Source organism: Protopterus annectens, chromosome 5.part0 (genome assembly GCF_019279795.1).
Source record: "Protopterus annectens isolate FY-2018-M chromosome 5.part0, PAN1.0, whole genome shotgun sequence".
In the NCBI taxonomy this organism is placed as follows: domain Eukaryota; kingdom Metazoa; phylum Chordata; order Ceratodontiformes; family Protopteridae; genus Protopterus; species Protopterus annectens.
Genome location: NC_056735.1, coordinates 449,465,032 through 449,486,864, shown reverse-complemented (window position 1 = coordinate 449,486,864; position 21,833 = coordinate 449,465,032). Strand labels below are relative to the sequence as shown.

Sequence of the window (21,833 nt, the reverse complement as noted above, 5' to 3'; positions counted from 1 at the left end):
ATGGGGGTAGGGTAAGGGGTGGACTGAGTCCAACCATAGTGAGGGTGAATGGAGTGGTTGCACCATGAGGCAGAAACACAGTTTCACAAAAAAATAAAAAATCAGTTTCAGTGAGCCTGCCACAGGTTGATATTAAGAGAGAAAGTACAGCTGAGATATTGGCTAGTAATGAACAAGCTAAACACACAGCAGACAGAGTAGACTGTGTGTGCTATATTGTAAGGATAACTGAGAGTGGGTGAGGAGAAGCTCAATTAATACTGAAAGGGGTAAGAAATGGTAACAGCAGCCCTGTTAGTGTGCAAGCCGCAGGTATTCGCTGCAGGAAAGTTTTTTTTTATTTTTTAAAGCTATGACTAGTAAGTACATAATGCTTAGCTGAGATCTACACTTCTTTCCTTTTATTTATATTTTGTTTGGTTCCAGTGCAGAAGACGTGATGCAGGTCATACTTGCAGGGAAGGCCAGGGCAAAATGTGGTGGGTGTTAAAAACTGTAAAAAACCAAACAAGAGAGATGGGTGGTATCAGTAAAGAGGAAGAGGGAGGGGAGAATTGGGGATAGAAAGAGAAACAGAGGCCTATGAATGGAGCAGCTATAATAAATAAAGAAGCAGAAGCAAACAGGGAAATTACATGATTGAATGCATGGTAAAAAGAAAAATTAATTTATAATAGCAAGCTGAGTAACAGTGAATAATTATGCATCAAAATAATACAAGTTGAAAAACATACAATTACTATTAACTATGAAGGACTGCATGAATATTGTACAGGGTGAGACAAAGCTAGATTAAAAGTATAGAGTAAAAAAATATTTTGATGTTTCTATTTTAGATCTTGCCATAGCTACCCTTCTTAAGGAATCACTACTATTCTGGCTGTCCCCATTGACTTTGCTATTTCCTTGTTCTGTATTTCTTGTTTCTACTTTAGCATTTGCCATAGCTACTCCTACATTTGTATAATTCTCCTGGAAAGTTGTTCATTCCCCATGACTTCCTTGCTTTCATGTCTTGTCCTGTCTCTTGCTTCCTCTCCTGTTATGACTGCATATAGTTTCCTGCTGCATGAATCAGTTATTCTGTAGTTTGTGTTCTGACATCCTGTATTTATGTTTGTTGTTGTTGGTAGAATTTCCCAAAGACTTGCCTGATTCTTTTCTTGTTCTGTGATTCCACCACCCCATTTCTAATCTTTACTATCGATCACCTTCACTTTTTGTGGTTGTACCTCCTTGTTAAATGCTTCTCTGTGGAGTCCCAGATCACCTACCAGTAATCTTTCTAGTACCAGACCTCCAGAAGTGTAATTGGGTTGGCTTCTGGTTGGGCCCTCACTATCCTTCCTTGTTTGCTGAGCTCGTCCCTGTTCCTTTCAACTGCTTTTCTTCTGTTTTGTATTTTTGCAAGTTGCCATTTCATTCTCTCTATTTCTTTGCTTCTTGTTTTTTCTCTCTTTTCTGTAATGCTTCTTTTAACTATGGTTTTAATCCTATCTTTCCACTCTTCTATGAACCTTTTGTTCTCTTTTAGTGCTTCCACTATCAGTTCCCTTTTTTGACATTTAAAGATTATACACGTCAAGCCTATTCTCTCTGGTTCATGCATTTCAAACTTGATAAACATTTTTTCTACTTCATGGTCTGAGATGCTCTATTTCCCCTACCATATTCTCTTCATCTTCTACACCTACTATTCTACTTGTCATTAAGATGCTTAATGAATTGTATTGAATTGATTGAATCATTGTTTTATAATTGGATCTGATTAGGATGTAACTATTTAAGTATGGTGGAATTATGTGTTTGTATTCTGATGAAGTATTTTGTGATGAAAATGGCTAATAAACTGAGTGGACACTATTTCAGTGGTGAAGTTTCCTTGCTGGTCATTATAAAAGGTTTTGTTTTTTAAGTGTTGAGAATTTCCTCGTGGTTGGTTTAGTTTTGGTTTAGTTTGATGTTATCTCTAGCCTTATTGATAGTATCTACATATGTTAGAAGGGCAGTGCTAGTACTATGTGAAGGACAGAAACCATTTTGTGTAGGGGATAGGAGTTTTTCCCACCCTCAGGTCAAATTATAACTGAGAGCAATCGGTTTATAGCCAGTTCAAAGCAATTAAAAAAGAGACGTCAAATTAAAACAGGTTTTCTGTCATTTTTTTTGAGGCTATAAAACTGGCATATGCAGTATAGTATACTGCTTAAGAAAAGGGGGACAGAGGCCAACTTAGTAAAAGGTCCTTAGAGTGTGCAGTCTATTTCACAGAAACTTTCAATCACAGCCCCATTAGCCATGTTGTCTGTCTGGATCACAATTGTCCCCAAGGGAAGAAGGCTTTGAAGTGCTTGCAACGCCAAAAGCACTGCTCTCATCTCTAGGACATTGATATGCAATGAGGTCTCTGAATGGTTCCACGTGCCTTGGATGGTCCTGCCCAAGCAGTGCCCCCCCCACCCGAGGCGAGAGGCGTCCGTGGTCACCATGGCTAGAGGAGGGGATACAGAGAAGGGGCGCCTTTTCTGGAGGTCCGGGGACTGGAGCCACCATAAGAGGGCTTTCTTGCACACCCTGCTGAGAGGTACGGGAAAGCTCAGGGGATGTAGCAGCAAGGACCACTGGACTTGCAAGGTCCATTGAAGAACTCTCATGTTTAAGCTCGTCATGGGTAGTAGGCTGATGGCTGCCGCCATCGAGCCTAGAGCCCTCAGGACCAATTCCGCAGTGGGAGCTGGGGATTGTAGAAGGGCCAGTACATGGAGTTTCAGAGTTCATAGCCGGTCCGGAGTCAAGAAGGCTAGAAGCTGGTTGGTGTTCAATCTGGCTCCAATGAAATCTAGAATTTGGGTTGGCAGAAGAGAAGATTTTGCGATGTTGATCATGATCCCCAGCTGGGGAGCTAGATGGAGAAAATAATCCCTGGCAGTGCAAAGTAGATGCCTGGTGGGGGCGGTCAGGAGCCAGTCGTCCATGTACAGAAAGACCTGAATTCCCTGGAGTCTCAGGTGGGCCACTACAACAGTTAACACTTTGGTGAACACCCTGGGGGCTGTGGTGAGACCAAAGGGAAGGACCCTGAACTGGTAATGGCTGGTTCCCAGCTGGAAGCGGAGAAACCTCCTGGATCGTCTGTCCATCAAAATGTGGTAGTACGCATCCTTGAGGTCTATGGAGCACATACAGTCGTTCTCCTGCAGAAGGGGGAGAATGGATTGAAAAGTGACCATCCGGAACTTTTCTTTGGCTACTGACAGGTTCAGGAAGGACAGGTCGAGGATTGGTCTTAGGTCCCCTGTCTTTTTTGGCACCAAGAAGAACCTGGAGTAAAAGCCTGATTCGGACTGGTCTGGGGGGACGTGCTGGATTGCTCTTTTTTCTAGCAGCTGGAGTATTTCCTCGGCTGCTGCCTCCCTTTGATTGGGTGGGACATCGGGGAGGCTTTGAGGACTGAGCGGGGGATTGAGAAAAGGGATCTTGTAGCCTTTGGATATGATATGAAGCACCCAGTGATCTGTTGTAATGGACTCCCAAGCTGCCAGGTGCATCGAGAAATGCCCCCCAACTGCCTCCAGAGTGGAGCAGTCGGGTAACCCCCCAGGGTTGCTGCGTGGACCGATCAGAGAAAGGTTCTCTGGACCCAACATTCTTCAGGCCCCCTCTGCCTCTAGGGCGGCGTCCAGCCTGTCCTCCTCTGCCTCTGAACGATGAGGGGTCCGGAGTGAAACGGGACTGTTGAGACTTCCAGAACCACATCTTCTTCTGTCCCTTTTGGTTCCTGGAGAACGACCTCTGGGGAGCAGAGAAGCAGACTCTGACAGCAGACAACGTCTTCCCGTATTTTTCACTCTGGACCAGTGTGTTGCGTACGGTCTTGCCAAAAAGGGCAGAACCATCAAACGGAGCATTTGTGAATGATGCCTTAAAGGGTTCCACGAAATCACAATGACAGAGCCACGCCTGTTGCCATAGGATGATGCCCACTCTGCTAGCTCTAGTGGCTCCTTCCTTGGCATGGGAGAGTAGCCGCATAGAGGTATTGGAGATAGATTTGAGAGTGGCCATTCGGGTAGAGTACACTTTCTTGTCCTCCGCTGACATGGACTCTGGTGGCGACCCAGCATATTCTTTGATAAGATCCCACTGGAGCCGTATCACGTGCCATATAGTTCAATGACCTCACAGAAAAGGTAGCTGAAGCGAACACCCGCTTCCCCAGATGGTCCATCATCCAAGACACCTTGTCTGGAGGATGGACCGAGGAACTCTCCTGGGCCAGTTCCCTTTTGGTGGTGACTGCCACCAACATGGCATCTACCGGGGCTCCCTTGCTACAAGATGACCTGTCCGAAGGGGGGCTGAGAATTTTTTCCAGCCTCTTTGGAATGGGCTCCACAGTGTCCGGTTCCTTCCATGCTCTGGTAGTAATCAGGTCTACCAGGGGATCGGCGGGAGGGGACATCCAAGAGGTAGACGGGCCTGCTTTAAATGCCTCCAGAAACACAGACTCATCAGAGGAAGAGGAAGATTTTGGGGCAGACCACCCCCCTCTGATCCAAAGCATCACCATGATGTCTCCGAAGGAGATGTCTTCGGGGGGTGACCTTGGGGAACCTTCCCCTTCCTCCAAATCTGTGTCCTCTGTCAAGGACTGAAGAGAGTCCAAGTGCCTCCTCTTGCACTTCCGTTTGTGAGGGACCTCCTCGGGGGGGGGGCTGTCCGAAGAGGCCTTGCCAACCAGATCCTGTTTTAACAAGGGAACTATCTGGGATGTCTGAGCAGGCTGTCCCTGGGGCCAAGTGATGGAAGGCGGACCTGTCTGAGAGGAAGTGCAGGATGGAGCCATAGTTAAAGCCGGGGGCCTGGAGTCCCTTGAAAAAACTCTCTCTCCATGACATCGAACACCGAAGGAGAGCTGCTCTCCCTAGGATCCGAGAGCAGACCCTCTCTCGGATCCGATGTGTGGATCAGAGCCGGCGCTGACGTGGTCAGATCTGAAGGGCCAGTATGCTCTGACCGAGACGGAGCCAAAGCCATACTGACACCTCTGGATCCGAAGATCAGCTCTCGGCTCTGAGAGCTCGGATCCAAAGAAAATGGACCTGACAGACTCGAAGGTGCCATCGGCGCTGAAGTACCCGATACTATCGGTGCCGACAGTCCCCCGGCTCCGACGCTACCCGGCTCCGAAGGCTCCGAACCCCGGTAGTGGGTCAGAGAAGGAGCAATCAGGGTGAAAAAGGGGGTTGAGCTCCCCTCCCGGAGGGGGGGGGGGCAAGCAGGGGCACTCCCATCTGCAGCTGGGCCTGGAGAAACCTACACATCCTCCGGTCCAAGTCTGCATCGGACATACTGCGGGTAGACCTTGATGAGGCCACCGAAGCAGGCCGGGAGTGCCGCCTTGATGACCTCGAAGGTGACCGGGTCTCCTCCTCCTCTGGCCCCGGTGAAAAGTGGGGAGATCAGAGCCCGGAAGGAGAAAACTCGGAGGCCCTAGGAGGAGAAACCCGTTTGGCTGGCGGGGCCAATGCAGAAGCTTCAGCCAGCCGCTTGTGGTATTTTTCCCAGCATTTCTCCTTTCTGGCTTCACTCTCCTCCTGGCCCAAGGTGGGAGGTTGAGTCCCGGCCAGGGGAATAGCAGGTGGTGCTGCCGCAGCCGCGGCAGGTGCCACAGAGGACCGGAGGATGAAGCCGAGTCAGGGGGCAGAAGTCCCGCCAGAATCAGCTTCGACCTCTGGTCCTTGAGGGCCCTGGGGTTGAATGCTGCACAAATAGTGCAGCCGGTGGAAAGATGTTCAACCCCAAGGCATAAAACGCACCGAGTGTGGCCATCCACTGGGGACAGCTTATGGCCACACTCGGTACACTTTGAAAAGAAAGTTTTGGGTGCCTCTGCCATACCTACAAAAGAAACAACACACTCGCTAGGCCCCAAAATACACCCCCTAACTCATACACGAGAGGGAGGGAATAACACTAAAAAGATAACTAAACACTAGATAAAGAAAAACGTTAATGCTACTGGGGAACTATGCTAACTCACACACACACACAACAATTTGTTTAAACTAGGAAAAAAAATGATTTTTTTCTCACAAATCCAACAACTACCACACCTGGAAGCTTGATCAAGCTGCTGAGAGAACCGCAGCAAACTAGATCTGGGGTCAGGAAGGGATAGCAGGGGATTATGGGTAAGGGGAGGAGCTTGGAGCTCGGATCTTAGCTGTTGGAGGCTGCCGGCTCGAATTCGATATGGATCCGATAACCCATAGGTTGATGGACAAATGAAGTTAACTACTTCAGATCATATGGCACATACCTGCTCTATGAAGGAAGATAGTTACTGAGTGTAAGAGGAGACAGCACTGAGGAGATATTTATTTAGCAATACGTTCTAATACAGTGACCATCCCACACTCAGGTCAACTTATAAATGAGAGCAATCAATTTATAACCAGTAAAAAGCAATTAACAGGCTAAATAACTGGCACATGCAGTATAATTGACTCATAGTGAAAAGACTTACTATATCCTTGCTTTAACATCAAGGATAATATATGTTAAAATGATGCTTGATTTTGCTGCATTGCTGCCTATCAAGTAGTGTAGCTGCATTGTTTGTTTTGTTTCTTTTTCTAAATGTCCTGAATCCTTTCAATAGTCTGTCCATATAAGCAAAGCACTTCAATAACACCAAAAGAAACATTTCCTCCAAAGCTCCGATCAGTAGTTTGCCATGTCTGTACAAGCACTTTGACTGATGCCAAAATGAAATATTTCCTCAAGTGACCCCTTCAGTACTGTCTCCACATGCAAACAAGCACCAAAATGACACCATTCACCCCAAGTGACCCCTTCACTAGTCTTTCTAAGTATGTACGTACAAGCACCAAAATGAAGTATTTCCCCTAATGACCCCTTCAGTAGTATGTTCAATTATGCACAAGCACCAAAATAAAAAATATTTACCCCATTGACCCCTTCAGTAGGCTGTCTATGTATGCACAAGCACTCAAATGACATCACAATGAAATAATATTTCCCGGGTAATGACCCCTTTGGTAGTCTGTCCAAGTATGTATGCACAGGCACTCAGTTGACATTACACTGAAACATATTTCCCCCAAATAATGACTCCTTCAGTAGTCTGTCCAAGTTTGTATGCACAGGCACTCAAAGGACATCAAAATGAAACATATTTCCACCAATTAATGACTTATTCAGTAGTCTGTCCAAGTATGTATGCACAAGTCTCGAAATGAAACATATTATCCCCAAGTAACGACCCTTTCAGTTGTCAGTCCAGTTATGTATGCACAAGCACCAAAATGAAACATATTTATATTTCCTCTCTCTGCTCTTTCTCACCACCTCTGTTATGACGTACAAACTTCCTTTGAACAAGATTGCTGCACTGCCCTCCCTGTCTTACAGTCAGTCAGTTTCCCATTTTGGGTATTCCTTTGAAAAAGATTTTCCTGTACCCTCTTATCTGTAGCTTAGTTCCCTATAGTAGCATTATATCACCCCTTCTAAGTCTACTGATTTTGTCATGCACTTTCCTTTTCATTGAGTTGGTGACCCCTCCCAGTGCTCCATGTTACAAACTGTATCTGTTCTGTTCTTCTCTTCTCCCTCCCCTATCCCCACTAGCTGTTAGTTGTCCCTTCACTCTCCTGAGCATCATCTCTGAGCTGTATTATTGATCCTGTGGCTGCTGCCTACATTCCAACCTATTTCACTTGGGTGTACTCTGACAGTTCTACTGTAGTGTGCTCATCTGGTTCAAGTCTATAAATCGATTATCATCCACCACTCTTTTTGTTCCCTCCCTTCTACAACATTACCTCCTTTTGCTGTCACCTTCATTTCCCTCCTCTGTGTGCAACCTTTCTGAATTTCCCTCCAATTTTAATACATTTAAAGTGGCCCAGTAATGATAGTTACTCATATTATGTACATATTACATGGTCACCTCCCCTTGACTGTAGCTTCTGCCTTGCTCTTATTGTTCCTCTTTTTCCATTGTTTTCTCTCCATAGCCCTTTACTATTTGTTCTGCCAGTTCACAATTCTTTCGTGTCATATTCCTTCATTCTCTTTGCCTTCAGTTGCCCCTTGTTATTTAATCTATTTAACCTGGTCCTCACTGCTGTTATTTCCTTCATTCTGTGTACTTGTTCCTTCCTTTGTCGATACAGCCATCCTAAGACGTCCTCCACAAATCTTTCTTTTGCCTATACAATCATCCTGAGAAGTCCTCCACAATTCTTATAAACATTCAAGCAAAAGATATTCTTCTGAGCATCTTGACTTTTTCCATTATCTCTGCTTTTGTATTGTCAAACCAAGTGCAAACCGGGATGTGTCTCAAAGCTAGACCTATGGGCTTGTGTTGGCCAACTGCATGAGCTCTGTCAAATTTTACTTTATTTTCTTCCACAGCAGTCAGGCACTCTTTAATAAATGCAGTCAGGACATTAGTTTGATCCTTTTCTGTTACTGTCTCCGTGATTCCCATGACACTGATGTTTGACTGCACTGATCTGTTTTACAAGTTATCTATATTTGTTTTGCACCGCTCAAGTTGCTAATGCATTGCTTTTATGCAAGCTCTGCCTATAATGCTGCTTTTTTCTTCCTGCATTTACTCCACTTAAATTATAGTTTTGACTGATTTTTCTTTCTGCTGTGCTGTGCTGTTCCTTAATGCTTTTGCATTCCATATAATCTAGAATGTTATTATTAGAATGTTATTATTAATACCTAGTGTATTCTCAAAGAATAAACTTTGCATCTCTTCAGTGCAGATCAAACATAACTCTTTGTGGTCCATTTGCTGTTCTGATTCGCCCATCATTTTTTTTTTATTATTTCTTTTTGCAACTTCAATTTCTTGAATTAGTTTTTATGACTCAGGTACAGTTTTTGGCTTATCTTGCTATCTTGGATTTCATACATTAGCATCTCCCAATAAATGCATGTGTTTTGTCTAGTAATGAGATACCCATATTTATAAGCAAGGTTAGCAAAACATATTTCTGTATAATGGATATTTATAGATACCACACTGCTAACACACAGGCAAGGCACCCATCTCTGATATTGTGAACTGAGCTCAAGAATGGAGTCATGATGCCATAATCATTGGCTTGAGATATTGGGTGTAGCAGCCAGTGGTAGGTTTCCTATCACAGGGTTGGAGGTGAGGTTCATCACAGCCTACGTGTTTCTTTTGGAAGTCAGGGCTTTTTTAGGTTCCAGTCTGTAAGACAGGAGCTGTGACTTAGATCCAAGCACATTTGCGTTCATTTGTATTGTGTACATTGCTATTATTGCACATCGTGACTTTGTCCATGATATTGAGTTGTCATCATGGAATGATGATTCTAGTGTCCATCTGCCTCTCTCCATATACGTTTCCACTCTGTGGATCTAGAACTAAGTAGTCAGAAGTCTTTGCCCTCCATGAAGTATTGGGATTCATGTGGCAAAGGTATACATCTGGGATTACCCAGAAAGAAGCTTCCAAAGTACTCAGGGGAGGGAAGGCTGGGTCAGGTTATAAGTTGGAGGTTATCAATGGTCAGGTGAATGATAGAAGCAGCATAAAAAATAATAACTATTTAATCCCATACCTGAGGGCTGCTAGAATGCAGAGAAACATAAAATTAGGCTTTTGTGCATGGGCAAAAAGCGAGACCTGCATAACACCTTAAACTGTTCTGACAGAAATGCATTTTATGTCATTTGTGTGTGGTTTAAATATTATTCAGCCTGCTGACCATTACACATGAGAGTCCACTGGCTCTTCATCTGTGGGACTTTTGTTCAGGTATATCTGCAATATTTTCATAAGTTAGATCAACACAATTCTGAAAGAGAGATCTCTTTCTGAAGTCTTCTTTATTGAGGCAGTTAAGCCGCATTTGGATAAATGTATTTCAACAGGATGTGTTCAGAGACATTGCAGAATATGATCATGCTATGTATTTTCTATCATTACACCAGAACACTGAATTAAAAAGAACTGTCATTTTGGTAGGAAAAAAAATAGATGACTCTGTGGTTTGAGCAGATGAATACTGTTTACTTTGTGACACAAAGTCACATTTACTACTGGGTGCTGAAAGCAGTGAAACTGACCATTGTATTTATACTGTAAGATGGTGGATATTTGGATGGAATGAAACCAATGCATTATTAAAGATACTTCTCTTTTCAAAGTAAAAGTTAAAGTCAAAGTGAACTTTATTGTCATTTATACTCCACAAGGGTAACCTAAACAAAATTACATGCGTCAGGCTCAATACTTGAGATGACAATTACATACATACAAATTACATATAGCACAGGCAATATACATTACATTAACTTTAAGTTAGTCTGTTATTTTACTACATACTACTATAATTTACTATGTGTGCAGTTTTTTTAGCAGCTGAGTGATTGATTATTGCACATTAATTTATTGCATACTTATTTTCTGATATTTTAGAATAGCTAGCAGATAAATAAATATTGCACTTGATTGACATTGTAAACAGATAACTATGAGTGAGCATGTCTATTGCACCATAATGGTTTGACTGACACAAGACCTTGTCAATGTCTAACAATCCTGACATTGCTTCCAGAGTTCAAAAACCTAATCACCTGTGGGACAAAACTGTTCCTGAACCTGGATGTTTTACAACACATGCTGTGATATTGTCTGCCAGATGACAAGCTTGTAAACAGACCATAAGCAGGGTGTGTAGGATCACTGGCTATTTTTGTGGCCCTTTTGTAGCAATGTGCCATATATAGACCATGTACCGCTGGGAAGTTGGAGCCTGTTATTCTCTCAGTGACCTTCACCACCCTCTGTAGGGCATTTTGATCTGCAACTGAACAACCCCCAAGCCACACAATGAAGTTGCTCATTAGGATGCTTTCTATGGCCCCTCCCCGTAGAAGGTGATAAGGATGGAGGGTGGTACATTAGTATTGGTAGGCTTTCTTGACTATGTGACTGCTGTTTAGTAACCAGTATAAGTCCTCTGCAATGTGGACACCCAGGAATGTTGTGCTACTTACTATTTCCACCCTCTCTCTATTAATCATGAGTGGAGAGTGAGATGGATGGGTTCTCCTGAAGTCTGTTATGGTCTCCTTGGTTTTGATGACATTGAGCTCAAGGTTGTACCTACCACACCAGTCAATCAGTAGATTCACTTCTTCCCTGTATGCTCCTTCATTTTCATTACTGATGAGACCCATGACTGTGGTGTCATCTGCAAACTTGATGATGTGATTGGTATTAAATCTGGCTATACAGTCATGAGTTAGCATGGTAAATAATAGTGGACTCAATGCACATCCCTGGGGTACTCCTGTGTTTATTGTGATGTTTCTTGAGGAATTCTTGTCCACACAAACTTTTTGTGGTCTTTCAATCAAAAATTCCAGTACCCAGTTGCACATGTGGTTTCTGATGCCTAGATGGACAAGGTTCTCTATTAGCTGTTGTGGGATAACTGCTTTGAATGCTGAACTTAAGTCAATAAACAGCATCCTAGTGTAACTGTCCTTATTCTCCAGGTGTGCCATTGCAAGATGTAGTGCAACTGAAATGGCATCCGCTGTGGGGTGATTGCCACAAAATGCAAACTGTAGTGAGTTGCGTGCAGGTGGTAGTTATGCAGGCAGGTGTTTTTTGACTAGTCTTTTAAAAGTTTTCATGACAGCAGACATGAGGGCTACTGGTCTGTAATCATTCAGGCTTGAGGGAGTTGCTTTCTTCGGCAGTGGTATTGTGCTTGTATTTTTGAAGCATTTGGGAACTTTTGCATTGAAAAGGGAGCTGTTAAAAATGTCTATGAGTACAGTGCTTAGTTGTTCAGCACAGTCCTTTAACACCCTTCCCAGGATGTTGCCTGGTCCATCAGTCTTCCTGAGGTTCACTTGTAGCAGGGTTTTCCTCACCTCGCCTGTGGTTAGACTGAGCACTTCATCCACTGGACTTGTTGAAAGTTTCACTGCCTTTGAGCAGTTTCTGTCCTCATATCTGCTGTAAAAGATGTTTAGCCTATCAAGGAATTATGTGCTGTACCCACATTTAGCTGACAGTGATTTGTACTATGTAATGGGTTTTATGCCCTGCCACATGTTCCTGGAGTCCCTTGTATCTGTGAAGTGGCTCTGGACCTTCTTTCCATAGGCCCTCTTTTCTTTCTTTATCCCTCTCTTCAGATTTGCCCTAGCCACACTGATAGCTCCATTTTGAATGCTTCATTTTGCTCCCTCAGAAGCTCATATACTTTGCTTATGAGCCAAGGTTTCTGATTGGCTCTTATTATGATATTTTTGTTAGATGTCACATCATCTACACATTTGCAAATATATGCCCTCACCATTTCTGCATATTTGTCCAAGTTAATTTGTTGATCAGTTATTGCAGCCTCCTTGAATATGCTCTAGTTACTGTTATTAAAACAGTTTTGGATTGCTTTGATTCTTCCTTTTGGCAACACCTTCACTTGCTTCACAGTGGGTTTTCTCTGACTAGTGCAAGTTTGTATGCTGGTACTAGCATAATGGTAATGTGGTCAGAGTTGCCCAAGTGTGGATGTTGAACAGCATTATATGCCATCTTTATGTTGGTGTTGACTTTGTCCAAGGTGTTATTACCCCTTGTTGCAAAGCCCCCATATTGTTAGTAGTGTGGTAGTACTGATTTCAAATCTGCCTGGTTGAAATGTCCTGCAATAATGTGTGCAAAATCTGGGTTTTTATTCTATAGCTCACATATTGAGTTATGCAGTGTATTTAGTGCTTCTTTAGTGTTTGCACTTAGTGGGATGTATGCCACTATGATGCTGACACCAATTAATTCTCTGAGAAGATAAAAAGGTCTGCATCTTACTGCAAAAAACTCTACATTTTCAGAGCAGTGGCTGAGGGAAATCTCACAGTTACTGCACCAGCTGTTGTTTACATAGATGCAAACCCTTCCTCCACTAGATTTAACAATGAGTGCACGATCTCTGTCTGTTTGAAACAGTGCGAACCCTTCCAGTTGCACTGCACTGTCATTGATATTACTATGCAAACATGAATACATAAGTATTTCTCACCTTGCTTTGTGATGCCATTTCTAGCCTTATGTTTCTTGTTGTCCAGAGAGCACACATTTTCTAGGAGTAAGGATGGTAATGCAGGCCTGAAAGGGTTTGCTTTCAGTCTGGCACAGTTCTGGCTCTTGTTCCTCTCTTCCTTGATCTTTCACACCTTTTCCATTTGTTCCTCTTTCATTGTGTTATAGAAGCCCTCTTTATCTGTTTTAGGCACTTTGAGCCATGCTTTAATAAGACAGCAAGGTAGTAGAGTGCTGATATTGCTGTAGGCTCCTCTGGCTCTGTAAGCAACAGATTGGCCATCCAGCTGCATTACAAGTTTGATCAAGGTGACCATTTTGTTTCAGGACCTAAACTTGGACACTTGTGGGCTGCTCTGTGAAGCCAGGTCTGCAATCCCATTCTCCCAGCCCCCATGGGAATGGAAATAGGGCTGCCATGTCATCTCACACTGGGGCAGACATGTTGGCCTCCCATCCTTCACCTGACACTGTGGGGATGCCACTCTGTGAATAGCACCAGCCAGGAGGCAAGAGGTTACATGCCAGGAGGCTCAAAGTGATGCACATTCATCGGTGCCTGGCACCACTGGGGAGAAAGACCGAGGTGTGCCAGAAAAAGTGCAGAGATTGGGGGACCTAGGGCCATCTCATCTGTGAGTTTGAAAGCCCTAGGTGCAAGGCAAAGGTGAGAACTGGTGTCACAGAAGTCTGGATGAGGGACTGTCTAAGGCTTTGTGGCTCAGCAGAGTTCCATGAGGCTGGGAAGTTCTCCTGAAAGGCTCCAAGAGCCAGTGCAACACTACATGATTTGGCAGCAATCAAAATATATGTAACCATGGAAAAGAGCTCTTTCTCCTGTGTAGAATTGTAAGCCCAGAGGGGGTCCATCCCAATGGAAGTCTGGAAGGGAGAGAGAGAGAGAGGTGGAAAGTAACTGGGACAAGACAGCTCCCACCTGGGTGAGGGGATACAGACCATGCCCCCTCTGGGATGGATGTCTGGATGGAGGAGAGAGGCAGATAGTGGCATGGCTAGATGAGCTCCTGCCTGGGTGAGGGGGGGTCAGGCAGAGCTTCCCACAATGGAAGTCCTTAAGGGAGCACTGGGGCAGATAGCAGCAGGGCCTGGGGAGCTCCTGCCTGGGTGAGCAGGGTCAGACAGAGCTCCCTGTGATGGAAGTTCTTGAGGAAGCACCAGGGCAGATGGTAGAGGGGCCCAGAGAGCTCTTGCTGGGGTAAAGGCATCCAACTTCACCCAATAACTGATGGCATCCTTGACAAATCTCAAAGTCCCCACAGCTGCTATGGAAGAGAAAGCAGGGGGACTCTGAAGCCTTTATGAGAGTGGATCTGCCTTTCAACAGCTGAGTGGAGTTCTGGGGGGTGGATGGGATCTGAGGGAAGGTTTGCTGAGAGGGTCCAAGGGCATGAGCGATCCAGCATGATTTGGCAGCCTTCAGGAGACATGGAGCCGGCAGAGTCCCCTGACATGGGGGGCCGTAGCCGGGGAAGGTCTCTTGGCCAGGTCAAAGGGAAAGCCTGTTAGGGTTGGCCCTGACAGAAGTCAGTAAGAGAGCACCAGGAAGATGGGTGTGGGGCCTGGAAAGCTCCTGCCTGGGTGAGTGGGGTCAGGCAGAGCTCCCTGTAATGGAAGTCCTTGAGGAAGCATCATGGCAGATGGCAGAGGGCCCCGGAGAGCTCCTGCTGGGGTGAAGGCAGCCAACTTCACCCCATAACCGACGGCATCCTTGAAAAATCTCAAAGTCCCCAGAGCTGCTATGGAAGAGAAAGCAGGGGGACTCTGAAGCCTTCATGAGAGTGGATCTGCCCTTCAGCAGCTGAGGGGAGTTCTAGGGGGTGGATGAGATCTGAGGGAAGGTCCCCTGAGAGGGTTCAAGGGCATGAGCGATCTGCATGATTTGACAGCCTTCAGGAGACATGAGGCAGTGGAGTCCCCTGACATGGAGGGCCACAGCCGGGGAATGTTTCTTGGCCAGATGGAAGGGGAGGCCTGTAAGGGTCAGCCCTGACAGAAGTCAGTAAGGGTGCACTGGGAAGATGGGTGTGGGGCCTGGAGAACCCCTGCATGGGTGAGTGGGGTCAGGCACAGCCCACACATCATGGAGGTCCTTGAGGGAGTGACTGACAGATGGTGGCAGGGCCTGGAAGGCTCCTGCTAGAGCAAAGATATCCAACCTTACCCCATATCCAATGGCATCCCCAAACAATCGTAAGGTCCCCAAAGCTACTCAAGATGGGAAAGCAGGGGACTGGCCACTCCAGAAAACCAGATCACTATTCAGACTGAGCTGTCTAAACTGGGACATTTCTGTGTCCCAAAGACAATGTTTGGGCTTCTGGGACAGAGACTTCCAAACTGGGACTATCTTGGAAAAACTGGGACAGTTGGTCACCTTGATTGTTTGAATCCCCGATTTTTGGTAAGGTTTCTTTGCTATAAGTGACTATACTAGTATCAAAACATGCTTTTTCCTGTTTTTGCTGTAGAAAAGAAGACAAATACTGCACATTTCTTGACTGAGCCAACACAGTCACTGCCACACAAGGCACCACCACTTTTTATGCATTATAAAGATAATTTTCCTTTATAAACAATATTTTTTGAGGAATGTTGTGTGAATATATCAAAACATTGTCTGATTTTACAGTTTAACATTTTTCTAAAGATCTGACTGCTTTAAGGAAAAATACATCTGTGATATAGTTACTTGGAAATTATTTGCCTTGGTGAATTATTAAGGTGGGGTTTTGGTACCAAAGACTGCATGGTTCCTGTCAGAAAATAGGAGGTATGAGAGTCTATCCCAATGCCTAGTGTAAGTGAACCTGGACATATATTGTGGCATCAATATCTTTATTGTCTTTATCCTGTCATAGGTCTAGAGTTCCCAGTCCTCTTATGTTTAATCCTCCTGAATGAAGAATACAGTTGAGAGTAGTTTGAAAATGAGATTTCTGCAGGGACAACATCCCCCTCACCCCATACATTATGTTTCCCTTTAATGAACCACCTTTATATAAGTAATCGCCTCTAAGTTTGCTTTATTACAAAATGGAATTTCCCCTGCAGTGTGCATCTTGTACTCTCTTAGATTATTAGTGAAACAACCATCACCCAAATATATTACCTCCACCTTCTCAAAGATCTGCTAGTCTTGGTTTATTATTCCTGCATGTTCTTTTCTATGAGTTCAGTCTTATTCTTAATAGGTGTATCTATGTTTGTGCTCTTGCTAAGAAATATTAATGTTTCAAATAAATGCTGATTCTCAAATAACTGTCTTAGTTTTAACGACTTTATATCTTCAGTTTTTTTCTAACCTGCAATTTGAGACTGATTCTATTGACTAAAATATTTGTAATCAGCAAGGTCATGTTTACATAATCTGGTTTATTGCTAATATGAGTTACTGGAGACTGGTAAATAACAGCCATGTTCCAAAGTACAGGTATTTACATCTTGGCCAAATGGGTTATTGCTTATATGAATATAATGCTTACATGAATAAAATACAGATTCATATGAACCAATGATCTTCTCTGTTCATTTGCTGAACTCTGAAGGAAATATCTGTGAAGCATTAGAGATAAATAGATTTGGGCTATATGCTATATATGAAGGTGTGGTTATCTAGTTCTGAATTATTCTACCAGAATAGCTGAGACTGGCAGTTACTGTGTATTAGTACAAATGCTCATACAGTAACCAAAAAGGAACAGACATGGTTGGTATTGGATCATGCACAATTGTAGCTGTGTTGATGCAAATTTTGCCCTCAAAAGTTTTTTTGAGAAATCTCTTAACATGTCAGCCAGGTTGTATTAATCATCTCTAGATCTCTTACCTGAATGTTCTCTAAGTGACCACTTTTCTGGCTACAGTTGTTTGGTATTGATGTTTTCAAAGCATTGTATGCAAGGCACCATAAGTTCATAGTTCATGGTAAAACTTATTTTTAGTACTAGGCTAGCAGCCCTTGTGGGTCATTTTAAGCCAAGCCAGTTTACCATCCTCCTGGCCTTCTAGTTCTACCCATTCCCTCTGCATTGCAAAGTCATATTCTTTGTATGAATTACTACTGTTTTTTTTTAAGATTATATAAGTAGAGAAACACACCAAATCTCTGCAGGATCATACTTGTAAAAACGTTGCAATACATCCATGGTGGTGCATGCAGTCTAGATTTTAGTTCTTTTTATTTATCATAATGAATTAGACAACAATGCCCATAGTAGAATTTAGGAGAATTGATGATATTTTGTTTGTCTTACAAGTTCCAAACATTGAAAAGCCAAAGACTCAACAAATCAGCAACGTTGGTAAAATTTAAGATACATTTACTCTTAGTTGCCTTTCACAGTGGGTGATGCCTGTTGCCTTCCAAGGGTAATCATACCATCTGTCAAAGCAAGTGCAGCTGGGCCCTACTTAGATGAAACAGATGAATGCAGTCTTATTGACTGAAGACTATTTTTACTTTTCTGGTAGATAATAAGACAGAGTTGTTACTTGCTACTGGTTCATTTTTGCCCTGCATGATTATTATAAAATTGTGTAAGAACATGTCACTCCCTTATCCAAGAGGGAGTAATCTTAGAATCAGTTTCATAAGTTAGATGATTCAGGGCAAAATGCTATATGAAGGCTTGGTGATGATCTGCACCCGCAGAAATTTCCACAGTGTGTTTTATTGTGAAAGCAGATACTACCAAAAAGAGTATTTTTTTTTGTTTCACTGAAGCAAGACTGAAAAGATCTAATTTCAGTTAGATGTACTGCAACTATATTTGTAAAATGCTGTTTCTAATGGACTTATTTACTGGTAATCCATCTTGATAATGTAGAGTGGTTTCGAATATATTAATAATATTTATTTATGTATTTATTTTTTTACCTAGGCATGCTGGCAGAAGGATATCTCTATGTCCTTGCCTTCTGGGAACAGGAACAGTATAATGCTAGCATATTTAGAAGCCCAACAGAAGAAAACAGAGTAGAAGAGCTGCCATCTGTGGCAGGTATCACTTACTCTTCCACAGGAGACCTTCACAGAAGATCATTTTTTCAAAGATGTAAATCAATAGGAAGATTTATAACAAGATCCCATGAAAGAAAAGAAGACAAGGTACTAAAGGAAAGTACAGTGGAAGTCAATCAGGATATGTCAGCTGATAGGAAAATGTCATGTGTTGTTGACATTCCTGGAAGTGCTAGCATAGGAAAGGATACATATTTAGTTCCATCGTCTTGTAAAAGCATATGCAAAAATTACAATGACCTGCATATTGCAGGCGATCAAGTGATGCCACTTGACTCTACAACAACAGATTTTACTTGTGACAGTAGTGTGGAATTTTATGATGGCCCCTTTTTGCAGTCATCAGAAATTCCTTCACCAATGGAGTCCTTAAGGATGACGCACGAGTTGCCACGTAGAACAGCTGCAGGAGATTCTTCATGCTGGCGACTGGGTAGTGCAAAAGATAAAAGTATCATGCATCCCTCTCAGCCACTTTCAAATTCAATGCTAAATGAGTACTTGGAGCAGAAAATGATGGAGCTCTATAAACAATACATGATGGACAATATGCTGCACAGTGTCTCACCATCAAATATATTGGCATGTGAACATATAATGAACAATGTTGACCAAATCTGTATACAGATCTCTCGAGAACAAAATATGGAAACCAGCAAGGCAAAAGACATGGTCCTAACATGTCTACTACAAGTTGCTAGTGGAAGGCAGTCCACTGAAATCAGCACTCCTTATTTGTTGATTTCTTCAGAGGGTGATGCAAAGCAGCAGTCACAAGAGTGAGATTTCTCTAAATTATGCAATTTTTTTCTAAGAATGTATATCTTGTTTGCTGATTCACTTTTGCTTTGCATTTATGCACTTCAGTAGCTTTCTGTCTAATGAAACTGAATTGCCTGGCCAATAATTTAGTCCATTTTTGAAATAAATGTTTGTTGCAGAAAAGAAAGCATGGACACTGATTATTTTCCAATATAATAAAGTAAGATTTTTTTGTATTTTAATGCACTGGATTATTTTACTGCACTTTCAGATATATTTAAATTGCCCAGGTTCTCATGGAGATAAATAATGCCTCTATGATGTTCTTCCAAACAGTATTTGAAAATTAAAAACAAAATAAATAAATAAAATTCATTGTAATTGAACTGGAAGTACAATTATACCATTCATCTGCTGTGATAATACTGTATGTAAAATATTACAAACTATTTTCTTAAACCAGTTAAGCAGTCTTATTATATGTTTGAGTATTTGTGTTGATTTTGAGTCTTCTAAATATAAACCAAGTTATTGTTTCTAAGAAAGATGCCAAGTACTTGAGCAAGTATATACAAACATAGTTGATGCACATGAGAACAGCACACTGGGACAGAAGAATCCAGTTTAACTGTCTGAAGATCACATTAAGTCCAAAGTATTAATTTTGTTCCAGCTTATCCATTTCAAATAATATTAAAGCTGTCACTGGTGGCAGTGTATAAACAGGCTCTTTTGGGAAGTCATTTATCTACTTAATAAATGTCCTGCTTTCTTTCTTTACTTCTATTCTGATGTCCAATAATAAAAATGCTGCAGTTTGTTCTGCCACATATTATGCTGGCATGCATAAATACTCATGTGACATCCCTACTCTGGGCCAGTAATCAAGGAGCCTGAATCCTCACCACTGATACTGGAAAGGGACATTCACTTGGAACAAAAATGGATACACCCAGTATTTCCAGGTGCAGCTCTCTGCATCAAGCACAATTTCCCTTAAGAGCACACAGAAGACACTCAGTCTGGGGTCTGAATTTCTCTCTCTCTCTCTCACTCTCTGTCTCCCTCCAGGTCCCCAATAAGACTCCCCACTGGTGCAGCTATAGAGTTGAGTCCTCAGCCGAGTGTCAAAGCCAAGTCCTCTAGTACTCTCTGTGCTTCATGTCCCTGCTCCAAACAGCTGACACACACACTCTTTGAGAGATGATTTGCATACACACACACACACACACACACACACACACACACACACACACACACACACACACACACACACACACACACACACACACACACACACACACACACACACACACACACACACACACACACACACACACACACACACACAAACACACACATACACACCTGGGAAAGGGTGGCACAGATTTACTAGCTATGCCCCCTTCTGCCCTGACCATAAGGTATACTGCCACCAGATATTCCAAAGCCAGCTACTCTAAGGCTCTTACAAGAGTACCCAATTATACTGAGAGACATTAATATTAATACAAATTATAAAATTTTACCAGTGCAGTAAGGCTTTCAGGAGTTACCACAGTGGGTCACCAAATAGATATAGTACTCCAATGGTAAAAATATTGTCTAAAAGACCAGCCACAATGAAAAGTTTAAATATATTTAATAATAAATAATAAAATAACATGAAAATACTAAACATCTATTTACAATAAACACCAGAGTTTCCATCAAAGGAAATATTAAAAAACCCCAAATGAATAGATTCACACAGATACAGAAAAACAGTACTTAACTAATTTCACTATTTTTCTTGACTGATCTAAAGAATGACTATTCCCTGGCTCCCTTATTACAGCAAGGCAAGATGAAGTAGGTGAGGGGTCCTTCCTTGTCAGGTTACAAAAGCAGACGGCTCTGAGACTACAGTCTCGAGTCTATATTAAAACAATGAAAACACTAAACATCGAATGGCCTAAAGGCCGAAATTACCAGATCTCGAAGTTGCATTTGTGGGGGGCTGCACCCCTCATATTCCCCGCTAATTATATATACCAACTCCAAGTTTGCACTAGAGTGAGTAAAGGGCAAATATTCTGATCTTTACTGTGCTGCAATTTCACAAAAAGCACATCGTTGAATGTCATTTCTGACATTAAAACCATTCTATGTTTAACCTCTTCAATTTGGTAATAGGAGCCCACAGTCTCACCTAGTATTAAAATATAATTTTAGTGATGGACTACAGAATGATATCACATACATCTGACATCTGATTTCTGGTTCCTATGCTACCCCTTTGGCTAGAAGCTGTCGTGATTTAGCATATATGTGTCAATAATACATACACATATAGCTTGCTAAGATCTATTGCAGCTTCTGGAAGTCATAAAACAATTTTAAACATCCACCCCTCCTGAGTAGCAATTAGTTCACCCAAAAGACACTACAGAAAGCTTCCTAGTACAGATACTCGTATCTGGCTGCATTGAGAACTGTAAGATGCAATCTTTATGGCCTAAGCTAGGTAATTTAATTTCAAACTATTTTCAAAGTTAGGTGGATTGAGATTAACATCTTCTCTTCCAGTATCCTCTGTTAAAACATATGAATTTAAACAGTTACAATAATACACGTATAGTTCTTTTTCTGTTCAGCAGGGCACACAGTTGGCACATTTTTAACACGAGCAGCTTTACAAATACATTTTTCAATGCAAGCATCTGTACAAATCAGTTTGATATACAAATGGCATGCAATTCATTACAAAATTCCAGCTAGCTGTGCTGGCATATGTTAAACATCCACTGTTTTACCTCTCTTGGCATAACTGAAAATACCTCACATTGTCACAGCCTGTATTATGTTAGCCCTCTAATGAAAGCTCAGCAATAGAAATTGGGTCAATCT

At 42.5% G+C, this 21,833-nt stretch overlaps 1 protein-coding gene across 2 annotated transcripts in view; it reads left to right on the top strand.

Annotated features, from left to right (window-relative positions):
* TASL (TLR adaptor interacting with endolysosomal SLC15A4) overlaps nucleotides 1-19,406 on the top strand; it is a 231,134-nt gene extending 211,728 nt beyond the window's left edge. For both annotated transcript variants that reach the window (XM_044072381.1, XM_044072380.1), the window contains one exon: nucleotides 18,043-19,406. In XM_044072381.1, the coding sequence (XP_043928316.1) occupies nucleotides 18,045-18,965 (921 nt within the window). In that variant the 5' untranslated portion in view covers nucleotides 18,043-18,044 and the 3' untranslated portion in view covers nucleotides 18,966-19,406. The remainder of the gene's footprint in view (nucleotides 1-18,042) is intronic.
* The last annotated feature ends 2,427 nt before the right edge of the window (nucleotides 19,407-21,833 follow it).